Source organism: Bos indicus x Bos taurus, chromosome 6 (genome assembly GCF_003369695.1).
Source record: "Bos indicus x Bos taurus breed Angus x Brahman F1 hybrid chromosome 6, Bos_hybrid_MaternalHap_v2.0, whole genome shotgun sequence".
In the NCBI taxonomy this organism is placed as follows: domain Eukaryota; kingdom Metazoa; phylum Chordata; class Mammalia; order Artiodactyla; family Bovidae; genus Bos; species Bos indicus x Bos taurus.
The window spans coordinates 44,788,987-44,800,881 of record NC_040081.1 but is presented as its reverse complement, the minus strand read 5'-3'; the positions used below and the strand labels follow the sequence as shown (position 1 = coordinate 44,800,881).

Sequence of the window (11,895 nt, the reverse complement as noted above, 5' to 3'; positions counted from 1 at the left end):
CCTCTCTATAAAGCAGTAGCCTGCCTCTCTCAAGGGAGACATCTTTCAGGATGTGCAGGACACACATCCATGGCTGTGGGTCCATGTGCCTATCACCCTCTCCAGGCCATGGTCTGCATCCACATTGCAAGCACTGGGTCTTGCTGAGAAGGGACGGGGGCAATGCATGTCAACACAGCGGTGAGGAGGACTTCTCTGGTGGTCCCATGGTTAAGACTCTGTGCTTCCACTGCAGGTGGCACAGGTTTGTTCCCTGGTCAGGGAAGTTTTGCATCCCCTGCAGAGCAGCCGAAACCAAACAAGAACATGGCAGTGAGGGCTACACACAGCAGCCAGTTCTGGAGTAGGATCCTCCTGACTATGTACTGTGTGACCCTGGGCAAGAGAAATACACCTCTGAGCTCAGTTTTTCCCATCTATAAAATTCCCAGGGCAGATGTGAATTAAGTGATGATAAATGTAGATTGGTTCCCATGGATGCTAGGTGCTGGCTAAATAATGACCTGCAATGAATGTCAACGTCCTCCATGAAGTTACCTGCAACAGACTGACTTATGATTCCTGAACCCTTATGGTCAATCTGTGACCCCCATGTAGCCATATGGAGTTACTTCTTCAGGGCTATCTGCACAGCGAGACTTCAAATTCCCTGAGGATACGGCGTGATCCTTTGCCCACCCAGTCTCTCTGCCCCCGTGGCCGGCCATATCTGCTTCAAATGATTGCTGAAGCAGCCATAGTACTGATTCCTACAGTCATAACCATTTGCATCTGGTACTGCTTCTTCTCGGTGTATCTTAGCATACGAAATGATTTCCTTGGTTAGTAGTCTGATGATGGGCTCTTGATTCTGCACTCTGAGTAGTCCTGGCTTTTTGCCATTTTGATTCTGCTTTGACCGTCTTCTTTGATTTCTCCACCTCACACTACCTTGTGGTAAGATTCAAGCTCAGCACATCAAAGGTAGGGTGAGAAGAGGGGCTCAGCAGGGCCTGGTTACACACATCCCCCATCCAGGCTCTAACCCCCATTTCTGCCCAGCCATTTACTCCTTGACCACCGGTCAGTTATTGACGTTTTCTGTGCCTCAGTTTCCTAATGGGTAGATTAGGACATGCCTCAAAGAGTTGGAAGATTAAATGTACAGAGCCTAGAATGTACCACACCGTGGGTCTCTATTAACTATTGCCCCTAGTGCTTTAATTCGGGTGGGTGGGGTGGCTAGTGATGCGCTGAGGGAGGGAGAGCTTGGATAGGCTTTTGAGCTCAGTGGCAAGCAGTAGGCAGGCCCCAGAGCAGCAGGGGCGCGCAGTGCTGTAGCGGCTTTTCTTGCCTACATGCTTTCAGGAGAGAAAGGCGGCTAGCTTCCTCAGCCTCCGGTGCTGAGGGCAGGGAGCCGACCCCACAGCCCCACCGTAAAAGACAAGCAAGCCCATCCCCGCTGAACTCAAATGACAGCATTCACATCCTTCAAGTATTAATAAAGGCAGCTCAAAATTCTGTACTCTTCAAAGACCCAGGACAAAGTCTCCCTTCCCAGTGATCAAGCCATTGCCCCGAGCCCTACTTTTTCCTTTTCCTCACGTTTTGGTCTGGCTCAAAGGAGCCCAGAGTTTCCCCCCAAATCATTTGGAGCCGGTGGAGGGACTGCGGGCATCTGATCCCTCATCGCTCAGCCAGGTCCCCGGGGCGGGGGCGGGGGTCTCCGTCCAGGCCGGCCCCTCCCGCAAGGTCACCTAACTTTTTCCTCTCTCCGCAGCTCCTGGGAAGGGTCCCGGAGGGGCCGCGGGGCGCGGCGGGGGCGGTGCGAGGCCCCCTCCCCGCGGGCGGGAGCCCGCCCAGCATTATTCATTGGCCAGAGCGGGCTGCGGGCGCGGGTGCTGATGTCAGGCGGGCGCGGGTGCGGCGGGCGCAGCGGCGGCGGCCGCCCAGCAGCCCGGGCGCGGGTGGGGGGGCGCCGAGTGGGGGTGGCGGCCAGCATGCTGCTCGGCTGCGGCTCGGCCTCCCACACCCGCGGCGCCCTTGTCCTCGCCAGTAGCGGCGGCGGAGTAGCGAGCAGCGCCCGCGTCTGCAGCGGCGCAGGGTCCGAGCACGCGGCGCGGCGGCGGGGGTCGTGGCCGGGACGGGGACCGGGGACCCGGGCATGGCGCTGCGGAGGGGCGGCGGGGGGCCGGGGCTGCTGCTGCTACTGCTGCTGGGCACCGCGTGTCTGATACCGCCGAGCGCGCAGGTGAGGCGGCTGGTCCGCTGCCCCGCTACTTGCAGCTGTACCAAGGAGTCCATCATCTGCGTGGGCTCCTCCTGGGTGCCCAGGATCGTGCCGGGCGACATCAGCTCCCTGTGAGTGAGTGGGACCCCGCCAGCCCCTTGCCCCGTCCTGCCCCACCCTGCCGCCCGGGAGTTGCCTCTGGCGCCGGGACAGCGCGACCCTGACTCCCCGGCTTCCCGGCCCCCTTTCTTTGCGTTTGGGGTGGGGAGTGCTATGGGACGTGGGTGGAGCCTCGGGCCCCGAGGAGGATGAGGGGAACCCGAGTCTGGGAAGCCGGACAAGTCCCTGTGGTAGTGTTTTCTCAAAGTCTGGCCCGCTGGCCACCTGCATCAGATCCACCTGGGGGAGTTTGTGCCAAGGCAGATTCTGGGGCCCGCGCGGAATGATGCAGGGTCTGGGGAGTGGAGCTTTGGAGTCTGCATTTGGCCGTCCCCAGGTGGCACTGGCATGCATTAAAGTTTGAGAGGAGGATGTGTGCTGGAGTGGAGAGGTGTGGGGGTTGTGTGGGGGCGTGTATATGCAGCCCAGCAGAACTGGAGCAATGATGAGGCCTCACTGTCCCACCCGAGGTCTGGGGCTGTGGTTTCCACAGTGGCCTCCTCTGGACCTGTTCACACTGCAGGTTGGACAGAACCTGGGAAAGGGCATGTCATCTCTGGAAGTGGTGATGCTGTTCCATGTGGCCTGGAAGACGGAAGCACAGGGGACTTGGTGGAGCACTAGAGAGTGTGGGCATCCAGCTCAGTGGGCAAGTGCTGGGAATCAGCCTGACTTCTTGCCCTGAGTTTACAAGGCCTTCTTGCCAACTTCCCCACCACGCATTACCTTGGCTGCTTATTCAGTGCTGGAGGAGCAGATAGGAAAGGGCTTCCCCTTACTGATTCACCTGCTTGAGAATGCTTTCAACCTGGCCTTACGCAGTCACTCAGGCCACATGACCAGGTCTCATCATGGCTGTGGAAGGGGCTCTTGGCTTGTATCTTCACTGCTAGGAACTGTTTCCTGCTGAGATGACTCCTTTGTTCCTGGCTGAGGTGCTGGAGTGATACCTATTCTGTCACAGGGCACGGATTCCCCCTGGGGGTGGGGAGGAGAAAGTTGCTCACACTTTCTCTTATCTCCACTTCCCTGCCTCCATCCCAAGCAAGGTACTGGGGTCTGGACCCAGGAGTGAAGAGCTTCATGTTTGCATTTTTAGAAGTCAGGAGACTCTGGCCAGGCCAGAACAGAGGGCCCATTTGATGCTTAATATTGCTAAGTCAGATGACATGGAGAATTCCAGAAATGAGAATTCCCCTGGTTAAATCCCTTATACCACCAGCTGCTTAACACAATGGCATGCTAACTGAAATCATTCTGAAATGAGGTATTGAGGTCCTGCTGGGGCCAGAGAGGATGAGGGACCTGGTGGCTAAAACAGTCAAGTTCCTTGCTCTGGTTAACCGTTAAATCTGACAGATGGCATTGCCTCCCACTGCACATTCAAGTTCAGGTGTCTCTGAGTTTTTCCCCAAGGCTTTCACGGTGCATTTAATCAGAAGTGCTCTGAGTGACTTTCAGAGCTGTGCTCCCAAGGGGAATGCTTAATCCTACCCTGGAGTTTCGTGGGCCAACATTAATGCTGTGTCTACACAAACAGAATCATGGGCAGAGGTAAAGCAATTATCCATTTTCAGCTAGGGCCTCCTGTAGTTAAGAAAAGGAAGTAGGGGGATTGATTTAAACCGGCTGAGATAATGTCCATGGAAGGAGCTAGACTGATGGTAAAGGTTTCCGTTATTCAGCACAGTTTTCTTATTGATCCAGTTCATTGGAAAATGGCTGGACTCGTCTTGTTTCTTATCCCAAGAAGTCCTGCTTGAAGCCTCACTCCTGAGTGGAGGAGTTTGGACAAGGCCACTCGCCCATCCTGCCTGGCACTTCCGGAAGCAACATAGTTTCCATTTTGTTCCTCTCTTGCCTGTAGGAGCCTGGTAAATGGAACATTCTCGGAAATCAAGGACCGGATGTTTTCCCATCTACCGTCCCTGCAGTTGCTGTGAGTGTGGGAAATCCTCTCTGGAATTGGGGGTCCTGGGGCTGTGGTCTTGGGAAGAGCCATTTCTGCCTCCTGGGTATCTGTCCTTCCCAAGATACCCGTGCTCCACCAGTAAACCAAGGCAGGCTCTTAGTGTTGATTTGGCCCATCGTGCCCCCACCAAGCTGAGTCCCCAGTGTCCAGCTCCCTTTCCTTCTCTGGCATGTGTTTTCTTCAAGGACTTTATTGTAGATGCCATCGCCCACACCCAGCAACAACTGGGGAGATTAATTACATTGAATTATGGCCTGAATTTTGCCCAGATGAACCATTTCCCAAACACCTCCCTTTAAAAGAGAGCCTGCATGTTCAACTCTTAATGTTATTATGGTCATAGGAATATTTCTAGTTGACTGAGTATGTCAACTGTTGGGCAGCATGCTACGCATTTATGGGCAAATTTTTATTTAATGATATCAGTATTTTCCTTTTCCCATTTGACAGATGGGAAAACTGAGGCTCAGAGAAGTTAAGTAACTTGCCCCAAATCACAGCCAGAATTCTGACCCAGGGCCCAAAGCCCACAGTCATAACTCCTCTTCATCACAGGTGCTCCTGCCAAGTACTTGTGTCCTGTGCCTTTAGCCTTGGTCAGTTAATATTTACTGATAAAAAGCAATGTCCAAAATGCAGTTTTCAAAAGCAAATCAGTGACAGGCAAAGTCAGGAGTACGTAGCTCACTCTTTATTTGTATTCATTTCTTAAACTTGAATGAGATCAGAATGAAAACCACCAACATTCTTGATGCATACAGAAAAATATGAAGACATGGCATATAGTAGACTCATCCCAAGTCAATTTCATGTTGATATTTTTGTTCTTGAAATGTTATGTACCTACTTACAACATTATCCTTACCATTTTAAAATCTGTAATTTATGAGAAATTATAGTTCTATTAAAATATTCTTATGATACAAATGCAGAATAGTCATCAGTGGTGACGGTAGAGACTATATAAACTTTTACCAAAGGCTTAAGTGGCAGCTCAAACAGCTATGTGGTGAAAAAGAATCTTCTGAAGTTTTCTTAAACTTTTTTATGATTTCCCATGGGCGCGTGTAGTATGCTAGGAAGGTTTTGTGTTTTGTTTCGTTTTGTTTGGTCTCAGCTGTGTGACTTTGATCAAGTCACTTAACTTCTCTGAATTCAAGTTTCTCTAAGAGTCAGAGTGCTTCTTTTTAGATGTGTGCATCATAAAGCACTCACTGGCTGTTTAGTTGTGCTGAACATTAGAAAGCTGTGAGATAACAGCTCTTAAGTCATATTTACTGATACCCACGGGGAAGAAAGGTGGAAAATAAGGGGGACCAGAAAATCTGGCCAAAGGGAATCCACTTGCCATTATCCATCTGCGTCTATGAGTCAGGTTGTGCACAGAATGGGCCATGCTGAGAAGAGCCCATGTTTGCCCACAGATCAGAACATAACCAAAGAAACAGAAATGGCCTCACCATGAAACTCAACTTTTGAACTTCTTCACTGGCATCTGTTGATATCTGTCTCTTGCTTTCAGGTTGCTGAATTCTAACTCATTCACAGTCATCCGGGATGATGCTTTTGCTGGACTCTTTCATCTTGAATACCTGTAAGTTTTGTGCTTTGTCTATGTGCTGAGTAATTGGTATGTCAGTGGAATGGCTGTATTGCTTTCCAAGCTGGAACAGCATCTCTTAGAGAGCTTGGGGGTGGGGGAGAAAATGCAGAAAACCCCATTCTCTTTTCAGCGCTGACCTTTTATAGTTTACTTGTGTATGAACATGCTGGGACAGGAGGAGGTTGGAGAAAAAGAGGGGGAAAGGGAACAAAGAAGGAAAGATATTCATTCATTCTCTGCTGACATTTAATTTGTCATGTCGTAAGCACAATTGGAAATTGCATCGGGTATTTTTACCTCTCAAAACTAGGCGTGGATTTGCTGATCAGCCAGAAATAAAGCTGAAGGATTCCGAGGGTTACATATTTGTAAGAAAGTCTCCCTATTTGGGGTTACAACTTCATGTTTTTAATTCAACTGCTCTATATCCCATTTTCAGTATCCCCTGTGAGCTGCTGCTGGGAGTCTAATTTTATTTTTTCTCCTTTAAAATAAAGGTTATTTTTCCCTTTTCAGATGTGCAGTTGTCCCGTCACCAGCAATGAGCTCTGCCCTCCCTCCGATTTCTGCCTTTTCACACTCTCATAGTCTTTTTTCCCCTTAAGTTCTCCCATCCTTGTCTCTTGTCACTTTGTAATAATATTAATCCAGCTATCAGATGGGATTTCCTCACTTAGCATTCAGAATGATTTTTAAAACCTTGTCTCTGCCTTCTTATCTGAGATATTTGAATTCTAAGCACATCCTGTGTCTAGGAAAGCTCTCTGCTGATTTTCTGTCCCCAGGAAAGATGTCTCTGGAGGAATTCTTTCTCCAGAGGACACGTAATACAGGTACTGTCATGATACCTGATAGTCTAGGTAACCTGGGAAGAGTAGTCAGGCTGAAGCGCTAAGTTTAACTAGGTTCTACAGAAGCACATAAACAGTCAGGGGAGGTGCTGAGTGAAGAGCAGTCTGTTCTCTCTTTCCAGTAGTGCATCTTCCTGTCACAGTTATTGAGGAGGAGGTTTGCTTCTCAGTTTTTACTGAAGTCTATTACTGAATAGACCCCTGACTTAAAAAAAAAAAAAAAAGACCGGATCATTCTCAGTGTACGAATCAAGAACTGTTTTACTAACTAATGACATCACAGTGCAAAGCCTCTCCCTTGGACCATCTCATCAGAGACCCTCTTATACTTGAAGAAATGTGAGGCCGTAAGCTGAAATTTCGTTCTCTGTGGCCCTAGGGAATAGTCCCGGTGCATTCACTTCATGTATTTCCCACAAAGACTTTAAAGCACGGCTGGAGTTTTTATTGTGAGATCCTATGTGCAAGCCCTAAGACATTTAAGCACTGAGTTTGGTCTGTGTTCAACTTCCTTATACTTTCCATTTCCAGTGACCTGGAGATCAGAGAGTATCTCTGTCTTGTCGCCCATGTGTTCAGAGGTGACACTGTGCAGGACATGATGAACTCAAGCTTGTTGGAGTAAGGGAGTGAAAATCTCTGTCATGTCCGACTCTTTGCAACCCCATGGACTATACAGTCCTTGGAATTCTCCAGGCCAGAATACTGGAGTGGGTAGCCTTTCCCTTCTCCAGGGGATCTTCCCAAACCAGGGATCGAACCCAGGTCTCTTACATTGCAGGCAGATTCTTTACCAGCTGAGCCACAAGGGAAGCCCAAGCTTGTTGGAAGCCAAGTTTAATTGAATTCTCCCTGGGCAAAGACTTCAATGTGTGCATAAGCACTCAGTCACTCAGTTGTGTCTGACTCTATGCAACCATATGGACTGTAGCCACCAGGCTCCTCTGTCCATGAGATTCTCCAGGTGAGAATACTAGACTGGGTTGCCATGCCCTCCTCCAGGGGATCCTCCCAACCCAGGGATTGAACCCATGTCTCCTGTGTCTCCTGCCATTGGCAGTCAGCTTCTTTACCCATTCAGCCACCTGTGAAGCCCAAAGGCTTCAATATGGAGGTGTAAAACAGAGGGCTGTGTTCAAGGGACAATGATATAAAGAAAAATATTAATAGCCAGGTGCTGTGAAATGTAAGGTTGGAGGGGGAAAGAGATCTGGAAGTGTTCCAGTCTTGTGGAATTTGAGAATATCTTGCCTTTGTCTTGGAGAAGGAAATGGCAATCCACCCCAGTACTCTTGCCTGGAAAATCCCATGGACAGAGGATCCTGGTAGGCTATATATAGTGCATGGGGTCGCAGAGTCGGACACGACTGAGTGACATCACTTTCCTTTCCTTTCCTTTGCCTTTGTCTAGGGCTTTCTTCTTTCTCCCCCAAAGTGTTTCTACCCTTGCTGCCGACTCTGACTTTGAAGACTTCCACGCTGCTTCTGGAAGGAATGCAAAAAGCATATCTGTGTGCATGCACTCTTGCACACACACCCGGTTTCCACTTGGAATCTGGTGTCGCTGGCCGAGCCCTTGGGCATGAATTTCTGAAATTCATAAGTGCATTCAGATTCCATTCTGAAAGCATCCCAGTATCTTTTTTGAGGTATTAAGCACAGAAAATTCAGTTTAATTATATGGATTTTCTTCTTAGGTTCATTGAAGGGAACAAAATAGAAACAATTTCAAGAAACGCCTTCCGTGGCCTCCGTGACCTGACTCACCTGTAAGTCCTGTGAAAAGTGTTGTAACTTCTTTAATGTGTAGAGTGAGGGTCACTTCCTGGTGCTTCTCTCCTTTTAAAAAATTTTTACTTTATATTGGGGTATAGTTGATTTACAATGTTGTATTAGTTTCAGGTGTACAGCAAAATGATTCAGTTATACATATACATATATCCGTTCTTTTTCAAATTCTTTCCCCATGTAGGTTATTATAGAGTACTGAGTAGAGTTCCCAGTGCCTCTCTTTCTTGGCTGTTTTGTCCATATTATAATATCCACTGAAGGAATTCATTTCTAGGTTGCCCGAGAGGTTTCTATATTGTCAGTCGGGCACCATCCCATCATAAGCACTCACACACTTGGCTTTCTTATCTTCTCCATCCTCCTGAACCACCATTATGGTTCACATGACTGCCTGTGAAATCGGGGAGTGATGGGAGTGATGGAGGAGGTGGAAAGGAAAGAAACATGTATTGTATACCTACTCTGTGCTTAGTAAGCTTTTCTTTATCTTTCTCCTTAATCTGGGAGTCCCCATTGTACAGATTTGGGAACTGAGGCTTACCTAACTCATTGAAGAATGCTGAATGGAGGAACAACATTTGTTGAAGCAGAATAGAGACATTTTTGTGGTTCCTTTAATTTGAATGCAAATAGCTTTTTCTTTTATGTTGGATTTATCTGTTGCTTAAGCTAAGCTCTCTGGGTTCTTTAATAGCTTTCTGGAGAAAAAAATTAAACAAATTGATTTGAATTGGTGTATCAAATGAAACAAGCACACACACTTAGCAAATTTAGAAAACTGGAGAAATAGTGGCTGAGCTTATGAAAATGTGAACATCGTCTTTGTCTTGGTAGGAGCAATTTAACAGCCAGGAACCAGTCACATTTGCATACTAGAAACTTTGTGTTTGAGTAGGATAACATACCCCATTTCCACAGTGAGCTTGCCTATGGTCAAAAAAACAAACTGGGGAAATTGAAGGGCTTTGAGCAGGAGTATTAGGCAAGGGTGGCAGTACCTCCCGTATGTGAACTCTAACTGATAAAGCATCTAGAGAGATGATCTTTTACATCAGACCCTGATAGAGGCAAAGGTATCTGTCATTAGGCTCAGCGAGCACTTGATTCTGGAGTCCTACCAATCAAAAGTCTTGCCTGAGTCATAGTTTGTAGAGGAAGAAGATGAGGGAGCGGGAATGGGAGGTCCAAACAGCACAGCCAATCCTGGACAGCATCAAACTCTTGTTGGCGTTATTTCTCTGTGATTTCTTTCTTTCCTATAAAAGTCTTGATTGTTTTTTCAGATTCAGCCTAGATGCCCAATCCCCACATTCTTGCAGAGGCCAAGACAGTGGGCTTTGAGTTACATAGACTTAGGTGCAAATCTCAAGGCTGCCATTTGTTAAGATTATTTAACCTTTTTTGAGCCTCACTTTCCTCATCCGTGAAAATGGGGATGATTATACTGAACTCATAAAATAGCTACACATAGTGGGTTAATGCTTGTTTGCAGAGCATCCGGCCCATTAGCCGTGGTAAATGCCCAGGATCTGGTTGGCATTATTATCATCTTCCTCCTCCACAGCAGAGCATCATCATTCCCTCCATCCACTCAGGAAGAAGTCTCAGTTTTCTCCAATGGCTGCTGAGTAGCCTTGGCAGTTTGGGTGGCTAGACAGGGTCTTTGGTAAGACAGCTGTGGATGTCTGGAGAGGAACAGCTGTGGCCAGACAAATCCACTTCCCGAAAGTCAGGAATGAGGGGCTTTGTTTCTGACCAAAGGCTCTGGGCAGATTCTGCATCTAAACCAAAGCCAGTGTGACTGGTTGACTTTGCCCAGATGTCAACTTTCATTGAACCAATTGGCTGTAAGTCCCTGATCTGAAAATAGGTGTGAATATGCAGGTACTGTGCATATATATTTGCATATTTTTGTGTAAGTGGGTCCATGCACTTCTATTTGTGGGTGCACATAACTATGTGTGTGCTTGTGCATTTGCACATACAGCCATATGCTATGTTACCCATATATGTGCAAGAGGCACCTCTTTGTCTGTGTGACACGCAGGGGCACACACAGAGGAAACAAAGGGGTCTTTTGTTTGGTCCAGAGTGCATCTGATGTGTTAGAGGAGATGCATTACCATCTGGCATGTGTTACCATCCTCCAGTCAAGCCTACAGAGCACCGCCCTCCCCAGCTCTCCAGCCCTATTTCCCTGAATATGCCCACAATACTGGGCTCTCCTGAGCACACCCAGTTCACCCCCATAACCAACCTTTCCCTTACATCATTTCCCTTGCCCAGGAGATGGTTTCTTCTGCCCACAGTCATCTGGAATCTGCCTTTTCCTCCACAGTCCAGATTAAGTTCTCTCTCTTCCCTGGAGCCAGTCCTGATCCCCCCTCCTCCCTTCTTGTAGCCTGCCCCGCTGACTCCACACAACCAGTTCTTGGCTGTAGACACTGGCCATATTGGTTGATGCCATTTCACGGATGCTAGTTTCGTCTCTGAGCTGTGTTGAGAGCTCCCTGAGGGCAGGGTTCCTACAGCTCTTCCATTAGCTCTACTCCTCACCAGCATCTCACATGGGGCTAAACCAGCAGGATGTTCTTTCTGACTCACTGGCAGACCAATGAGTTACTAAGCTGAGTTTTCCTTACATGCTCTACTGCAGTGCGAGTCTTATGACTTTTAAAGTTGACTCCTCTAAGGCTGGAGATATATGTAGTAATAAAAAACATTTACTATGCTGTTCAGGGTTTCCCAGGTGGTGTAGTGGTAAAGAATCTACCTGCCAATGCAGGAGATGTGAGTTAGATCCCTGGGTTGGGAAGATTCCCTGGAGTAGGAATTGGCCACCCACTCCAGTATTCTTGCCTGGAAAACTCCATGGACAGAGGAGCCTGGTGGGCTACCATCCATGGGGTTACAAAGAGTCAGGCATGACTGAGCATGCATGCAGTGTGAGCACAAAGCAGCAAAACACTGTGTAAAGAATGAGCTGATCACCCATCCTCTTTTTTTCTGTGTGAACTGGTAAGCTCATTCAACTTCACTCCTGTGCTTAAGGAAGTGACTGTCTGAAATTTGCTTGTTTAAGTACCTGCTTTTTATCTTTTATGAACTTTTCTAACACCTGCAGACTCACATTCATACACAAAGAAACACAGATCAGGTTTCAAAGCATTGAAGGAACAGTGCCAATCTGTAACTAAAATCTGGGACATTTGTTTTTCCAGCGGTCCCACAAAGCCCAAGGGACCAGTTAAGTAGTTTTAGAAATGAAGTATGTGCCATGAATTTGTAGACAAAATGAAGTGGAAAGTGA

The 11,895-nt window shown here is 47.8% G+C and overlaps 1 protein-coding gene across 1 annotated transcript in view; it reads left to right on the top strand.

Moving 5' to 3' along the window:
• The first annotated feature begins 1,952 nt into the window (after nt 1–1,952).
• Nucleotides 1,953–11,895, top strand: part of LGI2 (leucine rich repeat LGI family member 2) — a 28,632-nt gene continuing 18,689 nt past the window's right edge. The window contains exons 1-4 of the mRNA XM_027544194.1: nt 1,953–2,340; nt 4,236–4,307; nt 5,863–5,934; nt 8,492–8,563. Of these exons, the coding sequence (XP_027399995.1) occupies nt 2,144–2,340; nt 4,236–4,307; nt 5,863–5,934; nt 8,492–8,563 (413 nt within the window). The 5' untranslated portion in view covers nt 1,953–2,143. The remainder of the gene's footprint in view (nt 2,341–4,235; nt 4,308–5,862; nt 5,935–8,491; nt 8,564–11,895) is intronic.